The sequence below is a fragment of the Podarcis vaucheri genome (genome assembly GCF_965113315.1).
Source record: "Podarcis vaucheri genome assembly, chromosome: 15".
Lineage (NCBI taxonomy): Eukaryota > Metazoa > Chordata > Lepidosauria > Squamata > Lacertidae > Podarcis > Podarcis vaucheri.
This window is the reverse complement of record NC_138753.1, coordinates 5,773,101-5,794,390: the sequence shown is the minus strand read 5'-3', so window position 1 is coordinate 5,794,390 and position 21,290 is coordinate 5,773,101. Positions and strand designations below refer to the sequence as shown.

General features: G+C 49.0%; 1 protein-coding gene and 2 long non-coding RNA genes across 3 annotated transcripts in view; 1 reads left to right on the top strand and 2 right to left on the bottom strand.

Annotated features, from left to right (window-relative positions):
- Nucleotides 1-2,750: 2,750 nt before the first annotated feature.
- Nucleotides 2,751-5,526, bottom strand: LOC309519754. Its single transcript, XR_014214004.1, has 2 exons — nt 5,343-5,526; nt 2,751-4,682 (listed from the first exon to the last, which is right to left on the bottom strand). It is a non-coding gene; the product is annotated as an uncharacterized lncRNA (long non-coding RNA).
- Nucleotides 5,527-11,557: 6,031 nt separating this feature from the next.
- Nucleotides 11,558-16,263, bottom strand: LOC309519370. Its single transcript, XR_014213823.1, has 2 exons — nt 16,010-16,263; nt 11,558-11,873 (listed from the first exon to the last, which is right to left on the bottom strand). It is a non-coding gene; the product is annotated as an uncharacterized lncRNA (long non-coding RNA).
- Nucleotides 16,264-18,105: 1,842 nt separating this feature from the next.
- The window catches only part of TBX2 (T-box transcription factor 2), a 31,681-nt gene continuing 28,496 nt past the window's right edge, over nt 18,106-21,290 (top strand). Inside the window, exon 1 of the mRNA XM_082201799.1 lies at nt 18,106-20,024. Within this exon, the coding sequence (XP_082057925.1) occupies nt 19,660-20,024 (365 nt within the window). The 5' untranslated portion in view covers nt 18,106-19,659. The remainder of the gene's footprint in view (nt 20,025-21,290) is intronic.

Here is a 21,290-nt window from a genome sequence, read left to right as displayed (position 1 = left end):
CCTGTGCACACTTGATTGGGAATAAGTACCATTAAAGTCAGTGGCTGCGTAAAGGCGCATAGGACAGGACTGTAAAAAGTGTGCTTAGAGTTTGGCTGGGTTGTTTCCTGCCTTAATTAATAAATAATAATAATAAATGCAATCAGTATTTATTTCGCACACCTTAGAATTGTGTGCCACCAATTCATAAAAGGCAGGGAGCTCCCCTCAGAGAGCGAGACACAGGCCTCTTCGAGGCTCAAGTTCTCGCCGCCTTGCGAAATTAGCTCTCTGCCCCAAGGAGGTCACCGACTAGAGTCTCCAACCAGGGCCGCCTCCCCACTCAGAATGACAGCTCCAGCAACTGGCTGCTAAAGGAGATTGGAAAGGACGCGGGCAGGGGACGTTTATCTCCAACTTTCCCTATGAGGTTTACATGCAATTTTCCCTTGACAATCAGGGGAAATGTGTTTATAAAGTTGTTAAACTCTGGATAAACTTCAGGGGAAGTTTGATGGGGGGCGGAGGACCCGTCTCTTTTTCTTGGCGTGTTGTTATTTTCCAGAAAGCTGGATTACTGGAAATATTTTTCTTTTAAAGACGGAAAGAAATCTAAACAGTCTTTAAAATGTGGGAGGGAGGGGAAAGAGAGTGAGAAACTTGGGAAATTGAAACGAGGAGGAGAGAAAATATCCCCAAAGGCTGGCTCGAGCGGCCTTCACGCACTGGAGAACAAACTGGCGGAGAAATAAACTCACATGCCCGTCGGATTAAACTTTTTTATGCCGCAAGCCTTTTGCGCAAAACGATGCGCATATTTCCTCGGAAGCCCCATTGAATCCAAGCGATTCTGCCTGAGATCGGAGCCTTAATTATTTGAACTCTTGTTTAAACTCTCCCTTTCTCTTTCATCTACCCCCCCCCCATTTATTTTAACTCTTCTTCCTCTTCCCTCCCCCTCCCTGCTGACGCTTGGAATATTTTCCCAACGTGGTAAATATAACTACAGGCTATTTTTACGTGTGTGTGTGTTGCGGAGGGAGGGGGTTGTGTTTTTAGAAGTATGTTAGGCCCCTCCCATTTAATGTAATTGACGCTTATAATTCTCGGTGCGCAGAGCTAAAAACGCCTGCTTTCTTCTTCTTCTTCTTGTTTTACTCATTCATGTCCGCAAGCCACTTACTTGCGCAATGGCTACCCTGAAATCTTGCGGTTTATTTACTTTGCCTCGAAGTGATTTGCCACTTGTAGCCCCAAAGGAGCCTAGATGCTCTTCTGACCCCATCTGCAGTAGACAGTCAAAGAGATATCATGCCACTGGCAGTTCTTAGGAGACCCATGTGCCCAGGATAAAGGTAAAGGGACCAATGACCATTAGGTCCAGTCGTGGCGGACTCTAGGGTTGCTGTGCTCATCCCGCTTTATTGGCCGAGGGAGCCGGCATACAGCTTCCAGGTCATGTGGCCAGCATGACTGAGCCGCTTCTGGCGAACCAGAGCAGCGCACGGAAATGCTGTTTACCTTCCCGCCAGAGCGGTACCTATTTATCTACTTGCACTTTGTGCTAACTGCTAGGTTGGCAGGAGCAGGGACCAAGCAACGGGAGCTCACCCCCTCATGGGGATTCGAACCACCGATCTTCTGATCGGCAAGTCCTAGGCTCTGTGGTTTAACCCGTCCCTTATGTGCCCAGGATACATAGCTATAATTCCCAAAGTTTGCTGGTAAGAGGGATTGACTGATAAATCACCCTGGGAATTGTAGCTGGCTGAGGGGAACAGGAGTCTCCTAACAACTCTCAGCACCCTTAACAAACTATAGTTCGCAGCATTCTGGGGGAGCCCTGTTTTAAATCATATTATGCCGCTTTAAATATCCCATGCAAATGGGGCCTGTGTCTGCTTCCCGGCTCCTTTCATAGAATAATAGAATTGTAGAGTTAGAAAGGACCACGAGGGTCGCCTAGTCCAAGCTCCTACAAAAAGTATCTTCGGAACCAGGCATGGGACAACCTGTGACCCGCCAGATGATGCAAAACTGCAACTCCCATAATCCTTGGCCAAAGGGGCTGATGGGAATTGGAGTTCATCGACATGGGGGGGTGAAGATGAGAAGGCTTTCCCCATCCCTGTCTATGCAGAACTAAGTCCTACCTGCTGGAATTCCGTGGGACTGACTTCCAGATAACCCCACTTACCTGCGAGTAAGCACCATTGAATTCATGTGGGTTTCCTTCTGAGTAGACAAGGTGGTGTTCTCAGTTGGTGCTGCTCTGATGTGCAGTAGCCCATTCTGATGTCTTGAAATAATTTCATAGTTGTTGGTGTCCGTTCCCCCCCCCCCAATCCAAATTCCAGCGTTTATTTGAGGGGTTTTAAAGGGAGGAGGTTGCCCAGACTATTTGTTCTGCAATCAATAATCCTTTATTTATACAGCATCGTCAATGCACGTGTTTCACTTGTTTATTCAGAAATATGGAGGTGTGTTTTTTTAAATGACACCTTTCATACATATTCCCCGGGCTGTTTACAAAAGGACAGAACAATTAAAGTCTACATTAAAAATAAAATGTAAAACCTATATGCTAAAAGTCAGGAAATTTATTTTTTATTTTATTTTGGGCTCTTAGTTCCGCATGCTATCGTTTAGGTGACCCGCCTGGAGAACTTTGCTTCAATGGGCCTCATCATCATCATCATCACCATCATAGCATAAAACAGTAGGATTATAAATGCATCTGAAAACACTCTGGAAAATACTTCTTTTTTAAAAAAGAGTGTATAACAGAAGCCTACATTTCTACCCCACTCTTCCTCCAGAGAGCTCCAGGTGACGAACACGGCTTTCCTCCTCTCCACAACAACCCTGCGAGGTGGCTTAGGCTGGCAGCCTGTGACTAGTCCCGGGGTACTCAGTGACAATTAGACAGCGGACTCCAAGAGAAACTCCTTTGGGACTGTTTTCCGCCTCTGGGGTGCCATAATGGAGCGCCCCACCCCACGTTCTGCTTGTGACCTGTTCACCTCAGATGGCCCCAGGGCACATCGACTGATCCACATAGATCTTTAGAAGCGTGAACATATTATTTCTACAGATATCGGGCGGGGGCTCAACAGCCCGCTTCTCTGCCAACAGGAGAGTGAGCCGGGACAAATCCCCTGTAACTGTAGATGGGGAGAGCGGTCTGTCCTTCTGTGTGTCTCGCTTACAATTTTATTCGATGATAATAATAATAAATCGCTATTAATGTAATCGACAGCAATGGGACACAATAAGCTAGCTGTGTTCCCTGCCAAAAGTCTTTGCCACAGTTGTTCTGACATGCTTATTCTCTCTTCCAGGCTGCAGGGCACGTGTGAAACGCCTTAAGGGTGAGTGAGGTTCACACGTGCAAATGCCCGTGTTCTTAAGCTGCTGTGCACCCTTCATGCACATGAGTTTACTAGTTCCTCGTATACCTGACGAGCGGCAGCCTTGCGTGTGAATGGACCCGGAAGGAGGCTTCGATGCCAACCCTTAACTCCATTTACCTGGCTGGCAGGAAAGCTAGAAAACCCATATGCACACACCTGGGCTGAAGTCCCAGAAAAGTCAGAGGGATTTACTTTTGAGTAGTCATATTTATAGGCGCTGCACTCCACCGCTAGAAAGACTCTCTGTGTTCAGTCGGACCAGGGTCCTAAGTGAGGCCTAAAAAAACACAGCAGGGCTTACTTCTGAGTAGGCACGTTCAGGATTTCACTGAGATAGGGATGCCAAGCTTTCCAGGCACAGAAGCCCTTTTCGTGTTTACAAACTGATTTATGTATTCTTGAACCCTTTTATATTTTCACAAATCATTTATTCAACAAGCAATGCCTTTCCATATATTTAATTTTTTCCCGCTGAGAGAGTAATATAAGTCTCGCATTTCTCGTGTCTGTCTGCAGAAACTAGAAACTCTTCAATTAAAAAACTAGTCAAGGGTATTATTATCCTATAACCCACCCATTCACTCCGAAATAATTCATTCTGCAAACAGCCCAGAGAATTTGAAACAAACAGCCTAGTCCTATTTTTGCATCTTAGACTAGGAAACAAGATGAGCCGGGTTTACTTTCGAGTAGATAAGCGCGTATGGGATTGGAGCCTAACAATTCGACCCATGTCTTCTCGGAAAAGAAGCCCCGCTGAGTTCAGTGGGAATGGGATTTACTTCCAGGTGACTATCGCAGGCTGTCCTAAGAGTAAGGCTGCGAACTGAATACACGTTCTTACTCCGGAGTAGGTCCCACTGAAATCGGCAGGTGTTACTTCCAATAAATTCTGCGCACAGGATATGAGCTACGTGTCTCTCCCGGGAATCGACGCGATATCTGAGTTAATAGGTTTAAGATTCCAGGGTAAAATTAATCTCCCACCCCGGACCTTTCCCCCAAAATAAGGGACGGTAAAATAATAATCCGAAACTTGATTGAAGTCGCTCCCAAGTCTTGATCTTCGTTAGGAAAACAAACACATTGTCAATTTCTCCTCGCTGCTTTGCTTGCTTGGCGGCGATCAGAAACGGTCGTGCACCTGTTGATGCTAGACCCAGCCTGGCTTCACGCTGCGCCCCTTCGCCTCCTCTTCGCTTTCTTCGCGGCCGCGCGGGGGTGGGGGGAGACGAGAAGACCCTCTTCCTTGTTCTGAATCCACGAGCATTTCCCATCTTCCTCGCCTTTCTGGGGCAGTAAATTTGGAGAGAGGAGGGGAATACAGTGGTACCTCTGGTTACGTACTTAATTCGTTCCGGAGGTCCGTGTAAAACCCAATGTGGATCGCGTGCAAACTTCTTTTCACCTGTCTCTGGGGTTCCTCTTGGGTGGATTTGAATTCGTGTCTCCCCCCCCCTCTCTCTTAGGACGGCGTCCCGCCCCCAGTTTCATACCAGTCGGGGGAGGCGGAATTACAGGATAAGGATATGGGCACGTGGAGTTTGCAACGACCAAGAGAAACAAGTCTCTCTTTTTTCACTCCCCTATTGCTATTGAAAAATTGGGCATTTTGCACTATTAAGGATCTCTCCGCTCTTCTTTAAGGTGCTGCAAAGGCAGCAACTTCAGTGGGGGGGGGGTGGGCGCAAACCCCCGGGAAGGGGCGTTTCAGGAGCGCAGACTTGGCGCTGTTTTTCTCCAGCCGCCCCTTCTGGAAAGGAAGGCCCATTGATTTCGGTGGAGAGACCGACTGACTCCGGAGGAAACATGCTTGGGATCGACTCCGGAGGAGGAAACGTGCTTAGGATCGGCCTGCAAAACAACATGAAGTCTCTGCCATCCTTCATAACAGCAATGATTCCAAAGGGAATGATATCGAATTCTCAGAACAGATCTGGATTCCCTTACCCATTTCGAGGTTCTTGTTAAACTCCTCTTACTAGGTCCCTTGTGGGGGTGGGGAGGTAGGAACACGAGACTAAACCGGTTCCCTGGGATGTGGATGGATGAGGAGGTTCTACAGGACCGGCGGGCCGACCACCTCCCCTCTTGCAAAATAGAGACCAGAGAGAAGTAAATCCAGTTTGAGGTGAGGCACACACGCACACCTGGATTTAAAAAACCGAATCTCCAAAAAAATAAAAATTGTTTTCATCAATCCATATTGTCCCTCGAGTAAAGCGATGATGGGCGGCTTTGAAATGTCCTAACCCTTGAAAGTACCCAGTGCCCTTCCGCCTATTTTTAAACAATTCAGTCTTTCCTGGTTTTGAATCTTTATTCCCAATGAGCCAACAACCTCCTTCTCTCTCTCTCTCTCGATTTAATCTTCATTTCATTTGTTTGAGAGAGGAGCAAAGTACGTGTGAATGCACTCTCTAATATGCATTCCCCATATAACCTTTGGTCACCCTCCTTCTTGGCTCTCCCACTGGGAGAAAAAACATATTGTAAGCTTATCGGGGCAGAGACCCCACTCTTTCCCGTCCTTGTTTTGCTTATTCCCTTGTAAAGGACTTCGATAAGCGACCATAAACTTACAAGGGGCGTAGATCGCCTTGGCTGTTCCCTCGCTCTGCTTATTATATTTTAAATACTTTTGATAATACTCATGGCTTCTCCCTCCGTCTGTTTATTGCCTTGTAAAATTCATTGATAAATGCATTATCTATTGGGAGTCCAGAGTATAACTTGAAAGGCGGAGAGAAGACGCCAGGCAGATATTATGAATTTTTCTTATCCCTTGAAATCTGTCCACGCTGTGCAGCTTCCTCCCACAGATCCTTTGAAACCAGAAATGTGTGTGTGTGTCTGCTCATTAACACAAATATTTATTGCACATATACATGACTGATGTTAGTGTGTCTGCGTGCGTGTAATAGATAAGAATGTTTTCGTGAGTGTACTCGTATAATGTTGCAATTGTGCCTGATAGCGTTGAAGAATTAGATTCTATTACCCTGCATAACTGATTTATAAATCCGTGTACTTTCTGAAACCAACCGGCCTTGTTTCCGAGTAACCCCCCTCACCCTTTTAAAGAAATTGGGCCTCAGCCTCGGACTAAAGTTCTGGAAGCCTGAGTTGTTCGGGAAGCTGGTGGTGTTCGATGCTGACTTTCAGATTTGCCTGACAAAGGGACCTATTTTGGATGGAATCGCTCCGGGGCCGAGTCTCTGGCCTGGGGGACAATTCAGCAGTGACGTAGGGAAAAACATACTCTAAGCAAGCTTAGAGGCTCCACAGAATTTTGAACCTGGCTCCTTGAATTTGGGGAGAATAAGCCCTTGCTGTAGAGAAAGGGGGAGGCGGAGGTTCTGGGGCTGGCCGAAAGGGGCTTGAATTAGGTTGGTCGGTTTTGCGGGCAGCATAATTGAGACAAGAGCTTATTCGATATATCTTTTAAGGTAGGACTGAGTGGGAGAGGAAAAGGGGAGACTCAGCAACACGGTTTAGGGGCGCTGTTTAGGGAGACCACCCACCTTTCCCATCCAGACAGTAAAGGGTTACTCCTCCTTAGGAACACATCCAGCACTGATGATCATTAGGTATATAAAAAAATTAAACGTATCACCAGTACTTTTTTGGGCAGGGGGTGGTGGTCCTTAATATTGTATATGACCTCTGAATCCTCTCCAAAAATATCCCACCTCCCCCCACCGTAACCCCCCCAAAAAAACTACATTCCTTAATAAGGTGATGGATTGTGCCTTCAACGCTGTATGAAGTGGGCTGATTAGAAATCCAAGGTTTTGTGGGTGGGGCGCCACATTAAAAACACAAAAGAACCCAGCTAACTTTTCCGAACTGATCTGAATATCCTCCCTGATCTAAATCTTCATTTTATTACTTTTCTATTTATTTATTTTTTAAAAAATGCAGTTAAAACCAACAGGCTGCGACTCTTGGATAACTCGGTTATAATATTGGGGACACAGATGTCCGAATCTCCCCCCCCCCCGCCGCCGCTGCCGCCGCCATCGTGTTCCGGTCCAGTTTGCAGAGAGGTGTCAGTTCCTGGGATTGTAACGTGCATTCTACTTGTATGTGTGTATGTGTACGTCTTATCTCAAGACCTCCCTCCCCGATTCTCCAAAATTGGGCTCCCACGGTCAACCATATATTTATATTTTTTTTAAAAAAATCTTCATTCTTGGAATAAATTCTACCAAGGTGGAACACACCTTTTTGAATGTTACAGTTTTCTTTTTCGCTCGTGTTCTTGCGTGTGTCGATGATCCATGAAAGCCATTGCCCACTACCCAATCCACGGCTGGCCACGTGCTTCCGTTGATCCCATTGAACTCCGTGCGGCATACCTGGAAATTATTGCTATGGAAACTCAGCGGGGTTTCATCGCGAGAAAGACACCCCCCCAAAAAAAAACACCACAAAAAACACCACAGCTTGTAATTTTGGGGTTCCTGTCTCCTGTAGACTTTATGTCCCAGCCCCCTCCCCCGAGGCAGAGCAGCCTGGGGTGAAGGTCCTGACGCACTTTTAATGTCAGAAGGGTGCCCGTTTTCTGGACTTTGCAGATTTGCGTGGGGTCAAGTAGCGAGCTGTGTGCGCGCGTGGGGGGTTTTATTGTTGGGGAGGAACGAAGGGCGAGTGAAACCACATAGCCAGAATAATATCAATTGTTATTTTTAAAAACATTTTATTTTTCTAAACAAGACTGTGCCTTTTCCTTAGAAGAAACTTTGACCCTTTCCTTAAAACACACACGTAAGAATTGAGAATATACATACAATAAACAGCATTTTTTTTAAAAAAATGACCATAAACTAAAATGGGAACCGGAGGGGGGTTGCTGGGGGTAGTTTTGCAACGCCCTCCTCTCCCAGTGTCTAAGGTAATGCATCGAGATCTTGTTTAACTGTTTATTCTGAAAACATAACAGGAATGGCAAGCACCTTGAACGCGGTAGGACTTATTTCTGATTAAAAGCAGGCAACTCTGCCTTGGCTCGGTGACAATCCAATGCGCGCTGGGAGCGCGATCCTAATAATGTCTCTTCCAAAGGCCGGTCCTATTATCTTCAGCGGGGCTTACTTCCATGCAGGTGGGGTTAGGGCTGCAGCTCCCCCCGGGAATAAGCCCATCTGAACTCAGCGAGGCTTACCCTCGAGGAAACATGCGGAGGATCGCGATGCGCAGAAGGTTGCGCCAGATGCAATGGCGTTCCAAGAACTCCAGTGAACAACTTGAGCAGCGAGGCGCTGGTCCCTATGATCCTCCTCAAACTACACCCGCCCGCCCCCCAGCCTAGAGTTTTGTGGTTGTGTTAACTTGGAGGTCTGACGATATTTTGCTTTCCCGGTTGATCTGTTCCTGGGGACAATTTTCCATTCATTTCCTATGGTGCCTGGAGAAGGGGGGCCGGGGTGGGTTAGGAGGCAGGGAGGGGCATTGATTCTTGTGAGAAATGTTATTTTCATCAATCACCCGCAATTTGGCTAAGTGGCCCGGACAGAATACCAGCAGTCCCGCTGGCTGAGGTCAGAGAGACGAGGGAGCCGCGGAGAAGAGCAAATTGAGGACCCGGCAACCCTTTTGCAAAAGCGCCAAGGTCCCCAATGGCTGCCTGGCTGCCTGCGTGTGTGTGTGTGTGTGTGTAGTTGCAGGCAGAAATTGGGGGGGGGATAAGGAGGGGCAGACTAGGAGGGGGGGCCGGGAAGGTCCGCCATGTGACATGAGGGAAATATGAAGGACTTTGACAGGTCTTAAACGGCCTGGCGCCAGGGCCGGAGTCTGCGTGGCTAAAAATAGACGAGGGATGGAGAGAGGAGATGGGTCGAGATGAAAGGGGGCGCATGGTGGGGGGGAGGGGGAGAAAACGGGGGGGGGGGGAGGACAGGACAGGGACCTGCTGGGGGGTGGGCAGATGTTTAGCCAGAGCAGCTTTCTCCCAAAGTTCAAGCAGCGTTTTTAATTGTCTGTGGGAAAATAATAATAAATCCTCGTTTTGCTTGTTACGCATCTCCTTTCGTAACGTTTTAGGGATCCATTTCACTCCGCTCCCCATCTCTTCCTTTGAAAGAATGATAAAAAATATATATTTAAAAAACACCTCTTTCCCTCATTCATCCAGCCGTGGATTTCTTCCTTTCAAATTCACGTTCATTTTCTTCTCATTGCGAAGGGAATATTGGCGTGTAGCTCCTTCTCCCTCGTTAATTCATACACCCTTAGCTGCTGCTGTTTATTTCCCCACAACTAAAACATAACAAAACCTGGAAACGATGTTAGGATCTTATAAAGGTGTGATTATGGATATATCCAAGGATGCTAAATTTTGCTTTGAAACCCAAGCCGGATTTCCCATCTGTAATATTTATCTTTCCCTCATTTCCTACCGTGTTTTTCACCCCCTCCCTCACTCACACAGATGTAGAGTGGTCTTGATTTTCAGCCTGGATGTTTTATCTGAATGTAATTATTCTTCGCTGTGAAAGAGGACGGAGAAATCCATTGCAAACCTTTTTTGGGGAAATGGGGGTCTGAGCTTCCCGATAGGAAGAGTGTGTCGTGTCCCCCCCCCCCCGCCTCGCAGCACTTATCCCGCCTGGAAAATACAGGGGTTAAAGGCATAAGCGAAGCAAGTGGAAATAAATCTGTGCCAATTCTCTCTCCCCCCCACCCTTTCTCTTTTTCAGTCTTTACTAGGAGAATTGCGGCGGGGGGCGGGGAATGGAGAGGGGATCGGGGAAGGAAGTCGACAAGATAAGTTATTTAAAAGATAACCAGTCCCAGAAGGTTGCAGAAGGGGAGAGAGAGAAAGGAATAGCAAGGAAATTATTAGATCAAAATGCACTTGGGAAAAGGGGGGGCAAAGTGGGATGTTCCAGCTTGTTGGGGGATTAAGGGAAGCTTAATATAGAAAATGGCTGGAAACTGAACTTTGTATATTCGCTGGGGTTGGGGGGGGGAGATCCAAGTCTCCAGAACTTCCCCCCATTTAAACTCCATCCCACTGCCCTGATAACCGGAATCGACCTGAGGCTTAAAGCAAACTCTCTCCCTTCATTTCCAGGCTAGCCCCCACTTCGTATTTAAACATGGTGTGCGTTGTGTCCGTCGTGCACACGGACGCACATGTATGTGCGGGATACGAGGAATCTACAAATAAATCCGCATATATTCTATACATAATACAATGCTTGTTTAAAATTCACCAAGTTGGGGGGGGCAGCTCCAAAGCATATACACGCACGAAGATCACTCCTCTACGGGTCTACTCAAAGCAAGCCGCAGTGAGTTCAATGGGGCTTACCCTCAGGCAAGTAGGTGCAGTATTGGATTGCAAGCTTAACCTGCAGCAAGAGAATACAATTCCTGGGCCGATTAGATTGGGCTTGTTAGATTTAGGTTTGTTTATCTCTACACACACACTCACACAGGAAGGGGGAATATATATGTGTTTGTGTATTTGTGCGGGGTGTGTGTGTAATGTAATATTGGGGAAAGCACGAACGTTCCAAAAACATGGAGCATAACATTAAATTTTGTATACCAATCACGAAAGAGGAAAAAAGCAGCTTATTTTTTATATTTTAAAAAATAATCAAGGGGGGGAATGGCAAATTATTTTAAGACGTGAAAAGTGAACTTTTGGGTTCCTTTATATCCATGGAGCGTAAAGCCGTAGATGTTGGTTCAAACTTCCACTGGTGAGCTTAAACTCCAAATGTTATCAGATCAGGGGTCCAATTTTCCTCTTCTAGGTCCACCTCCCCACCCCATTCAGTTCATGGATGAAATGAAGTAGAAAGCAGATGCATTAATTCAGTTCCTGTCATGTTTGATATGGTTGCAGGTGATTCTCCCTGCTTGGGTTTCAAAACCAAGTTTAGCATCCTTGGGAGATGTGTGTATGTACTGTATGTATGTATGCATGTATATATATATCCCTCGACCTCCTCCCCCGCCGTGATCCTCTGCGCAGTTAATCAAGTCCCATTTGCGTGGTGGGGGGTGGGGAGAGAGACGGGTGGGATCTACTTCCGGTAAATGACAACTGGGAAGGATACTGTATTATCCTAAGTGCAAGATCCTGCGCCAAACGAGCCGCTAACACCCATGGATTTTGCCGGGCAAAAGAAGCAAGCGAGCGTTTATAGTTCTGCTGTTGAAACAAGTGAGGTATTTATTAGAGTTGTTTGGCTGGATCGTGTCGCAGGTATGCTTTGAGCACGAACAGGTACCGAGTCTGTATCTTCTTTATTTCTCACCAGCACCCGACAAACCCTTTCCTGAAAGTTAAAAATGAATTATCGGCAAAAACTGTCCCCCCCCTTTTTTTCAGGCTGTGATCCTGAGAGCGCTTTCCTTGCGAATAGGAGGAACCCCTGACCTCTCTGTGTTGTGGCGCTTATTTCCGGGGAAGCGAAGCTAGAATCGGGCTCGTTTGTAGGTTCTCCCTTTCTCCGTAACAGCCTGGAATAGGGATAAAATTGTAAGGAAAGGGGTGTATTTTGGAAGGGGTGGGCTGGCCCCTACAGGGTCTGATGCTTCTCTAGATGCTGGTTGACTTTGTCCACGTTTAATAAGGGACTCCTCCTTCTCCTCTCTTTGGTGAAAACAAAACAGAAAGATAACAAGACTAACATCTCGCTCAAACTGCCCTTCTCTTCCCCGCCCATAGACAGCAAAGCCAGAAATCGCGTAGCAAAAAGCCACGTAATCGGTCGCTTATTTACACGTGGGTTTAAAATGCGCGCGGGTGGAGGAATATTGGGATCTATCATTTTCAAATCAAGGGGTACCTTGAGCAAGCAGGTGCCATCGCTACCACTAAAAAGAACATCAACCTTGCTCCCAGTTTTAAAACTGCTCCTTTTTGCACTTCCTTTCCTCAAATCATTCCTTAGCACTAATTATTATTATTATTATTATTATTATTATTATTATTATTATTATTATTATTATTATTAATATCAATTTGCCTGTTGCTATCATGGACCGTCGCTTGGTATTTGGGAAGAGTATTTTTTTCCCCTTTATAGCTGAGGTCCACCTCAGCTGTTCTGCACTATTGGGAGCAAGAGAGCTGAGAAGGAAGTGGGGGTGATGGGGTTTAATTCAGGAAGAGGCAGCAGGAATATCAGCAAGGAGGCCGGGACTCCTGCACCTTCAATAGCTGGGTAGAAAATGGACTTTCGGCAGCTGCAGCTTGCTACTAAAGATGTAGGAGCTCCGGCCTCTTTACCCTTGCTTGGTAACTGGGCTGGAGGAGCAGAGCCTTAAATTGAACACCTTTACCTGGCTGTCATAAGCCCCTTGCAGAATCTGAATTTTACCAAACAGTGACTGAATTGGCTTTGAGGTAGTGAGCTCCCCCCCCACAGCCCACCAGGGGTCAAATCCGGCTTCTGATTTGGCTTTTGGCCCTTCTCTGTCTCACCCCATCAGCAACAGGGTAGTAATGGCGCCCTGCTTTGCAGGGTGGTTGTTTTGGATTAGTGACAGGACAATATGGATGGGGGAAATGAGTGGATGAAAAATCTGCAGAAGCACCGTCTGGACCCTGTTCTGACTAGTACCTTCACCTACTTGCACCCCATCTATATATATGGCTTTCTCTCTGTTCTCCGGAAAGGAAAGGTTGTAGATCAGGGGTAGAGAAGCTGCTTTGCCTGCAGGAGGTCCCAGGTTCGATCCCAGGCATCTCCCCATAGGAGAGGGAATGCCCCCTCTGCCCGAAGCCCTAGAGAGCTGCTGCCAGTCAGTGCTGGCAACATGGAGCTCCATAGATCAATGGTTTGACTCGGTATTAGGTGATTCCCTATTATTTTTCTCGTGGGCTGCGGAGAAGACGAGGGTGTGTGCGTGACAGACCATCTCAAACACACGCATAAAGAGAATATATGCTGTAAAAAGCGTGCCTACTTCTTGAGCCTTAAAAAACAAAACAAAACACGCACCGGGGTCAACACAGGCAGGCTGGAGGAGCCACCCCCCCCCCCAGAAGCCTCGCTCCTTTAAGACAATAAATGTGCGGGCTTGTAATAATAACACCTTGGGGGTCACTTGAAATGCACTCTGTCCATGTCCAGAAAACCCCGTTGCCTCGGTGCTCAACATCTTGTGGGGATGAGGCCTGGCTTTTTCAGACAGATCCCGGGGCTCAGGAAGCCTCTGCACTGGAGCAACTAAGTCAAAGGCACTGCAAACAGAAATGTTTACTGGCTGACGGGTGGGAGGGGGCAGGCAAAGGGTTCGCCACAGAGAGATCCTATGCGTGTCTATTTCAGAGAAAGCCCTGTTCAGTTCAATGAGACTTACTCCCCAGTAAGTGTGGTTAGGATCGTAGCCTCATCAGACTCAAGCTGGATATTAGGCGCTCAAAAAAAAGAAAAGAAAAGAAAAAGGTGGGGTTATCTGGCTGCTGCAAACAGCGCACCCCCCCCCCCATTTCTCTGCTGTGAATTAAGGGTTGTACCTGGGGGTGGGTGGGGCCAATGCCTTTTCACTTCCCCCCTTTTCCGCTGTCGTTTTGATTTTTTGCTCATATTCATTATCCGCATCCTATTTATTATTAACCCCCCCCCACTCCAGTTCATTCCCTCCAAAATGCTCAGCGTTAACTGTAAGCTCCTCGGGGCGAGAGCTAAGGCCACGCCACACACGCGAGGCGCGCGGCTCCCTCTCCCCCAAAGATTCTTGGGAGCCCTCGCTTGTTAAGAAGAGCTGGGAACTGTAGTTTGTTAAGTGTGCTGGGCACTGTAGCTCTGTGCCTGGAAAACTACGGTACCGTCCTCGGGATTCTTTGAGAAAAGTCGCGTGCTTTGCGTGAACGATGGAGAGGTGACCTAAGGCGCCTGTTGCTCGATAGATCTCGACCCTCCCAGTAGGGATGCTGCCCCAGTTGGGGACTGGGCTGGGGGACCCTGTGCGTGTCTGCGCGGAGTTCTCTCCCCTCCCCCTTCTCTCCACGCCGCCGAGGAGCTGCGAAAGACTAGCTGGCCTTGCCGAGTCTCTCAGAAGCTGATTAGATGCGGCCATCTAGGGGTCAGGCGAGCACATGATTCCGCAGCCTGGGCAAGCGCGGCTGCTGCTCCCATCGCGGGCTTATAGGTCCTCTCCCACTCGAAGGGAGAAAAGGAGGGGGCGGAATAACTTCCCAGAATTTGGGGGACAGAAATGCTTCTCTCTATTTATTTTTTTAAAAAACTCCTTTGTCTTGTCGCTTTTTAATTGTGGACACTTCAAACTCCTGGCGCCAAGAGGCTCTTGACACAACTCTCTTCTCCCCCCCCCCCGCTCAATCAGGGGGAAATCTGAAAGTAGACACACAGCCAGACAGATAGCTCTCCTTGTCAACTGTCTATGGAGTGGGAAGATTTGGCTGGGGCAGGGTGGGTGGGTGGGATCTTGAGGAGGTGGCGAGAGAGAAAGAGGTGCGCCTCCCCCCCAAAAAAAAATCAATTTCCAAACAAAGTAGCCTTTGCAAGCGATCGCCCTCTTGGCTCTGTTTTCTCCAACCCCCTAAGTAAATTCTCTCCCTCCAGGAAAAGACTAGGAAAGACGGTGGGCAAATAATGCCGATCAATTGATCACGGAACAAGGGGGCGAGAGATGAGAGAGCCAAAACTAATTTCATTGCTATCCATTTCTCATTTGGAACCATTTTTGGGGGGCACAATAGAAGAAAGGAAGTTCGCCAGCCAACTTTACGCATTACATGCGAGCGGCCGGGCGCCGGTGACAATTCGTTGGGTGTTTTTAATAGGTGGGGGGGACCATTTAACACCCCCCACGCGCCTGTATTATGGGATACGCTGACGAGCTGATGTGGCTGTCAAGAGGTCAGGGCTACGATCCTTACGCCCTCTCACTTGGGTGTAGCATGCTCTATGCAAGCGAAGTGGGACTTTATTCCGAATAAAGATGCGGAGAACCGGACGGCAAAGTTGTGTCCTAAGGACGGTGTGGGTAGCATTGGTGTTTAGGGGTAGACAAGTGGTTTGTGGATGTCAGCCCAGGGGATTGCGGGGAGGGGAGGTGGGGAGAACCGCTACAGTATTTCCAGGGCTGCGATCCATCAAAAAGTTAAGCGTGGGAGTCTGGGATGTAGAAACCCATTTTAAAAAAACAATAAAGGCCCCGAGTAAAACTGGGAGCTGTTCATTCAGAGCGCAATCCTGTACATGTCTACTCAGAAGTAAGTCCCGCTGAGCTCAAGGAGGCTTGCTTCCAGGTGAGCTTGATATAGGATTGCAGCTGGGAGCAGGTTCCAGTGGGGTCCAGTCGGACTTACTTCTGAGTAGACATGGCACGAATGCGCTGTTGGAGACCATCTAGTTCAAAATCTTTAGGTTGGGGGTGGGAGTATTAATAGTATCGGAGTTGCAGAATAGTAAGAATGATTTAAGAATTAATAATACATCAGGTGTGAACCGCGGCTGCGTTCACACGCGCACAAAAAGTGTTCCATGCTTTAGGCACCCTCCTCGCCTCTGCGACCTTTTCCCAAAAGCTTTTTTTAAAAAATAAAAATACTACGGATCGGCGCTCGCGCGAAACCTACCCCGAGGTATCTCTGAACGCGCGCCCCGCTGCTCGCTACTCACCCGAGGCTGCTTTGGCCGCGTTTTGCAGAGGGTCCGATTCGCTCCGCTATTACTTCCATTGCCTGGGCTGAATCTTTCCATCTCCGCACGGTCCCGGAGGCCGAGACTGGGCTAGGAAGCGAAGTCTTAAAGCGGCGATGCGCACCGGCTTGCCTCCATTTTTCTCAGACCCCCCCCCCTGCATGCCTCCCCCGCGTTATCTGTGCGCCCCACCCCTACCCCAAAGATTGGGAAATCTGCTCGTGGTCCAGGCAGCCCCTGCCCGGATCCGCTGGAGGGGGGGACGCATGGCCCTCTCTACATTCTCTGGGTGGGCCCTACCCGAATCTCTTCAAAGGATTTCTCTCCCTCCCTCTCTCTGGCTCTCCCTTCCCCCCTCCCTTCTTCCTCCCTGAAATTAAATCGCGGGGGGGGGGGAGTGGAACATCGCGCTCGGGGTTTTGGAAAAGGAATGGATGTCATAAGAAACTATAATTTGGGGGGCAGGAAAGGGGAAAGAAGGAAAGAAGCAGCCCTTTGATGGATTAAATGGAATAATTATATTCACGGTGTCCATGTTCACCCCCACTTTCAAAATATCCCTCTTTGTAGGGGGCGGGCGGGAAAGGGGAACAGTTTTGGCCCTAGACCACTTGAGGGGTGAACTTCTGAAACCGGCTCGCGCCTAGTCAGCTAACGGAAGGTGTAAGCCTGCTGTCTTCAATGATATTTACTCAGAAGTAAGTCACCTTGCGCTCAGTGCGATTTACCCCAGGGTAAGCGTGATAAACTGGGTCTTCCCGAAGCCCAGGATTGTCCCCAGCGAGTGGCCTGATCCACAGAACGCGTCCACGCATGGTCTACTCAGAAATACATTCTACCGAGTTATATACTCAGTGTAGACCCGATAAAATTTATGCCTGTTATTTTGCAATTGTTCTACTCTGTGTAGGACTAACGCGTTGCACTCCAAGGGGATTTGCACCCAAATCCAAGGGGATTTCAGCCTATAGCGGAATTTCTTCGCCAGTTTCTTTCGCGACGAAGCTGTGACATTTACTAACACCTGAATTGCATTTTCTCGGAAGTAAACTACTCCCAGAACAGTGCGATTCTAACGGAAGCTTTCCCCAAGAATGCCGCACTATAGATGCAGAATAGACGTGGAATAGGTTAGCATATTTGAGCTCCTTAATATGTTTATTGTAAGCTCATCGGGGCAGCGACCTGTCAGTCGCTTGTGCTATGCAGAAAAGCCACACCATGCTGTACTGGTTTCAGCAAATAATAAATACTAATTCGAATGTGGTGTTGTGCTGGGAAGCATCCACTATGTACACCCGCAGAAAGAACACACTGGTAGGCCTCCGAACAAGATTACAGAGTTCTCACGTTCAGAGGACTCGCCAGTCTTTAGGCACGTGACACCCACCGGCTTTCGCTCGCAGGCCTTTTGGGCACCAAGGCCCAATAAGCTTACAACGGGTCTACTCGGGAGTAGCTCCAAAGTCCAGAGGCCTGTGTGAAGGGATGAAATTTCTAAAAACTTCCCCTGAGAATAAAGTGGTGTGGGGGGTAGAAAACACGTGTGGAAAGAGACACCTGCACTAGCGTTCAAAATATACACCGAGTGGGGGTGGGGTGCGCTCTGGGGAGAGGGACCCTTTCCAAGCACCTGTTCAAGGCCAAACACTCATCCCCACAACCCAAAAAACCCCGACTCCGAGCAAAGATGGCTCGTTGCCGGCGTCTCTTCTCCAGTCCTAGGAATGGTTCCTGCCGCTTCCTTTCCCACTAGGTGATAGATCCTCTCCGTGGGTGTATTCAAGGGCTTTCTGGAGAACCAGGGTAGTGCCCCCCGTCCGGATCCTGGTCCGCAGGCCTCCGCCCTCTCTCTGATCTCCATCCCTCGCCCGGCATGCGCCCTGGTCGCTCGCGCGCTGGCGCATTCCGTGGGGCGCCTTCTCTCCTGGCTGCCTGGCCAGACTCACTCCGGGTGCCTCTGCCAACAGTTCCTGCGCTGGGGGAACGTGCCCCCTCGCTCTCCCCCTCCCTCCCCATCAGCTAGGAGCCGGGCCTGGCGAGGGGAGGGCTCCCGAGGCCTTGCCTCTGTCATTGGTTAATATTTTATTCTGTTGACATGTTTTCTTTCGGGTGATGCCTCCGACACCTTTCCCCCCCCTCCGTTCCTCTCTTCTTCTCTTTCTCCTCCCTCTTCTCTCTTTCTCTCCACCCGCCCATCACAAACCCTTTTCTATTCCCTCCTTCTCTCCACCCCCACCCCTTCCCAGCTCCCTCTCTCACCCCAGATCTTGGCCGGACCTGTCAAAACCACGCCTATGGACATCCACAATTGGTCTGAACCGCGTAAAATCCACAATCAAGGGGGGCTCGGCTCATTAAGGGTTGGCCCGAGAGGTGGAAACGCGCGGAGCGGAGCGAGGGGGGTGGGGAGGAAGGAAGGAAGAAGAGGGAGGGAGGGAGGGAGAGAGAGAGAGGAGGAAAGAGAGAGAGGAGGAGAGAGAAGAGGTGGAGGAATCCGAGCGAGGAAGGGCGCACGAGAGATCGTCCCAGCGCTTTCTGCTCCTTTATTTTTTAAAAGAGAGGGATCCAGAAGAGACGCAAGCCAGTCTGCCCTGGGGCTCGCTCTCCTTCGGAGCTATGAAGCGCCTGGCTCCCGGCTCGGATTCCGGCGTCGATCCAACTCCGGAGCCTCGCGATCCTTGAGCGACCGGAGAAGAGGGGGCGGGGGTTGGTTTCGCTTTGGGTCGGAAAGGCGAAGGAAGCTCCCCCGGCTGCTGCCCGCTCGCTCGCTCGCAAACGGCGAGGGGGGAAAGAGAGCGCGCGAGCGCCAGAGAAGAAAAAGGGGGGGCCGGCGGCAAGATCCCCCTCCCTTCCCCACCCCACGGCCGCCAGATCCAGCTTGGCTTTCTCTCCCTCTCTCGGGGAGGGGGGTCAGGAGTTCTTGTAGGACTGGGAGGGAGGGGGACGCGCTTCTCCGCTGACTCCCCCTCCCCAAACCTTTCCGATTGCAAGATCATCTTGAGCTGTTCTTTAACATTTTATTTTAAGGACTTGATTTTTTTTTGAAGGCGTCAAGACTCGCCCTTGTCGGCTGCACTTTTTTGGGGGGTCCCCCCTCCAATTTGATCGGGGAGAAGGGGCTCTGTTTCGCCCTCCCTCCTGCCTGCAAGAGGAAAAAAACATATAAGGACTTACCGGCCCTTCGGAGACGTCCAGAAGAACTCAAATCACCGGGACTGTTTTGATAGTGTGTTTGTATGTGAGTCTGTGTGTGCTTGTTTGTGTGGGCTTCCCCCCCCCCCGCGCTCTGCTCGGGCTTCCCTCCCTTCTCCCCAATTTCTGGCCCCCTACACAGGAACCCGAAGGCAGTTTTGCCAGAGTTGAGGTGGGCTGAAACCCACCAGCCCGGGGGCGCTTTTGAGAACCGCGAACTGAAAACGGGTTGAAATTCACTAGCTCTCCTGCCTGAGCTCGCAGGGGGGAGGTGTGCTTGTGTGTGTGTTGTGTGTGTGTGTGTACGGGGTGGGGGGGATTGAAATTGACAAGCAAAGCAGGCGCCTCTTCTTCTCCCCCCCCCCCACCATCAACTCCCAACCCCTCCCTTGCTGGAGGGATCGGGCTTTCCTCCCGGATTTGTGGATGTACTGATGCGAGATCCAGCCTTCCCGGGGACTGCGATGGCTTACCACCCTTTCCACGCGCCCAGGCCGTCCGACTTCCCTATGTCAGCTTTCCTGGCGGCCGCTCAGCCCTCCTTCTTCCCGGCTTTGGCTCTGCCTCCGGCCGCCCTGACGAAACCTTTGCAGGATCCTAGCCTGGCCGGAGCCGCCGAGGCCAGTTTGCACGTCTCGGCGCTGGGACACCACCACCAAGCCGCCCATCTGAGGTCGCTCAAAAGCCTGGAGCCCGAGGAGGAGGTCGAGGACGACCCCAAAGTGACCCTGGAAGCCAAAGATCTCTGGGATCAGTTTCACAAACTAGGGACCGAGATGGTGATCACCAAATCTGGAAGGTGAGCAGTTGCGGGCGCCAACCACGTTGCAATTGGGAATAGCAAAAGTAATAATTGATAATGATAATAATTCATATTTTTTAATGTTAGGATAATAATTCATGTTTTGCATGATAGCAGGATAATGATTCATGTTTTGCATGATAGCAGGATAATGATTCATGTTTTGCGTGATAGCATGATATGAGCATTATTAAGCACTGATTTTTGCTAGGTAGGGGGAAGAATCAACCTCCTGCGTTGTTTCTCACGGTACGCTCCCCCACCTATGACTTTAATTTAAATGTATCTGTCATCTCTCTTAAAACGCCTTCCTACCCCTAAAGCCCTTCCCAGCCAATGCCACATAAACTGGAAGTAAAGTTTTCCTGCAATCCTGGGGTTTTATTCCCAAGCCAACGCGTTCAAGGTTGGGTTAGTGTGTTTAAATGCTAAGCAGATATATCTGATTTTTGGTAAAGGGTTCTTGCTGTGTGCGCGCGCGCGCGCGTTTGTGTGGAAGTCGTCTTTTCCACGCTGAAACTAGGTCTCTTCCCCCCACCTCCCCAATTCATGGTTAATTATTTATTATATTATATATATTATATTTGTTTACACGATTAAAAGAAAACTTGTTTCCGGGTTAAATGTTTCTGGCCGATAGCCTCGAAACACCCCAGAGTTGTGTGGTTTTAGCTAATATTGTTATTTTATTTTTAAAGTTCATATGTATGCATGTATTTTTTAAAAGCTGAATAATTACACTTTACATTAAAATATCCTAGAGGAGCCTAGGAGTACAGATTGCAACCGCAGGGCACGCTTTACATAGGAGTAAGCCCCTATGTCAAACACGGTTGACTTGACTACAAAGGGTAAAACAGGCATTAGGATCAGGCCAAAGAGGCATAACTGATGCCAGAAATCCCCCCTCCAAAACTGAGGGTCTTCCTTACGAGCAAAACACGCTGCTGAATGAAGGAGGGATGATTTTTGGAGGTTTGGAAATGGATTTGAAACGCTCCCTTCCACCCAGATTCCTGAAAATTTGGGTACTGCGGTTTGGATCTGCTAAATTTCTTTCCATTTTCCGTTTCATGTTGCCTGCAGGGAAGCCCTCCGTCCTCGCTGGGCCCCCTGCCCTCCCCACCCCAAATATAATGAGCGGACAAATTTCTCGAACTTCCAGGGAGGGGGTTTCCTGTTGTTTTATCTATTCTCTCCCCCCTACCTCCCTTTGCCAGCAATGCCTTCGGTCTGTTAAGAGAAGTTTGAGGTTTGCGTTTT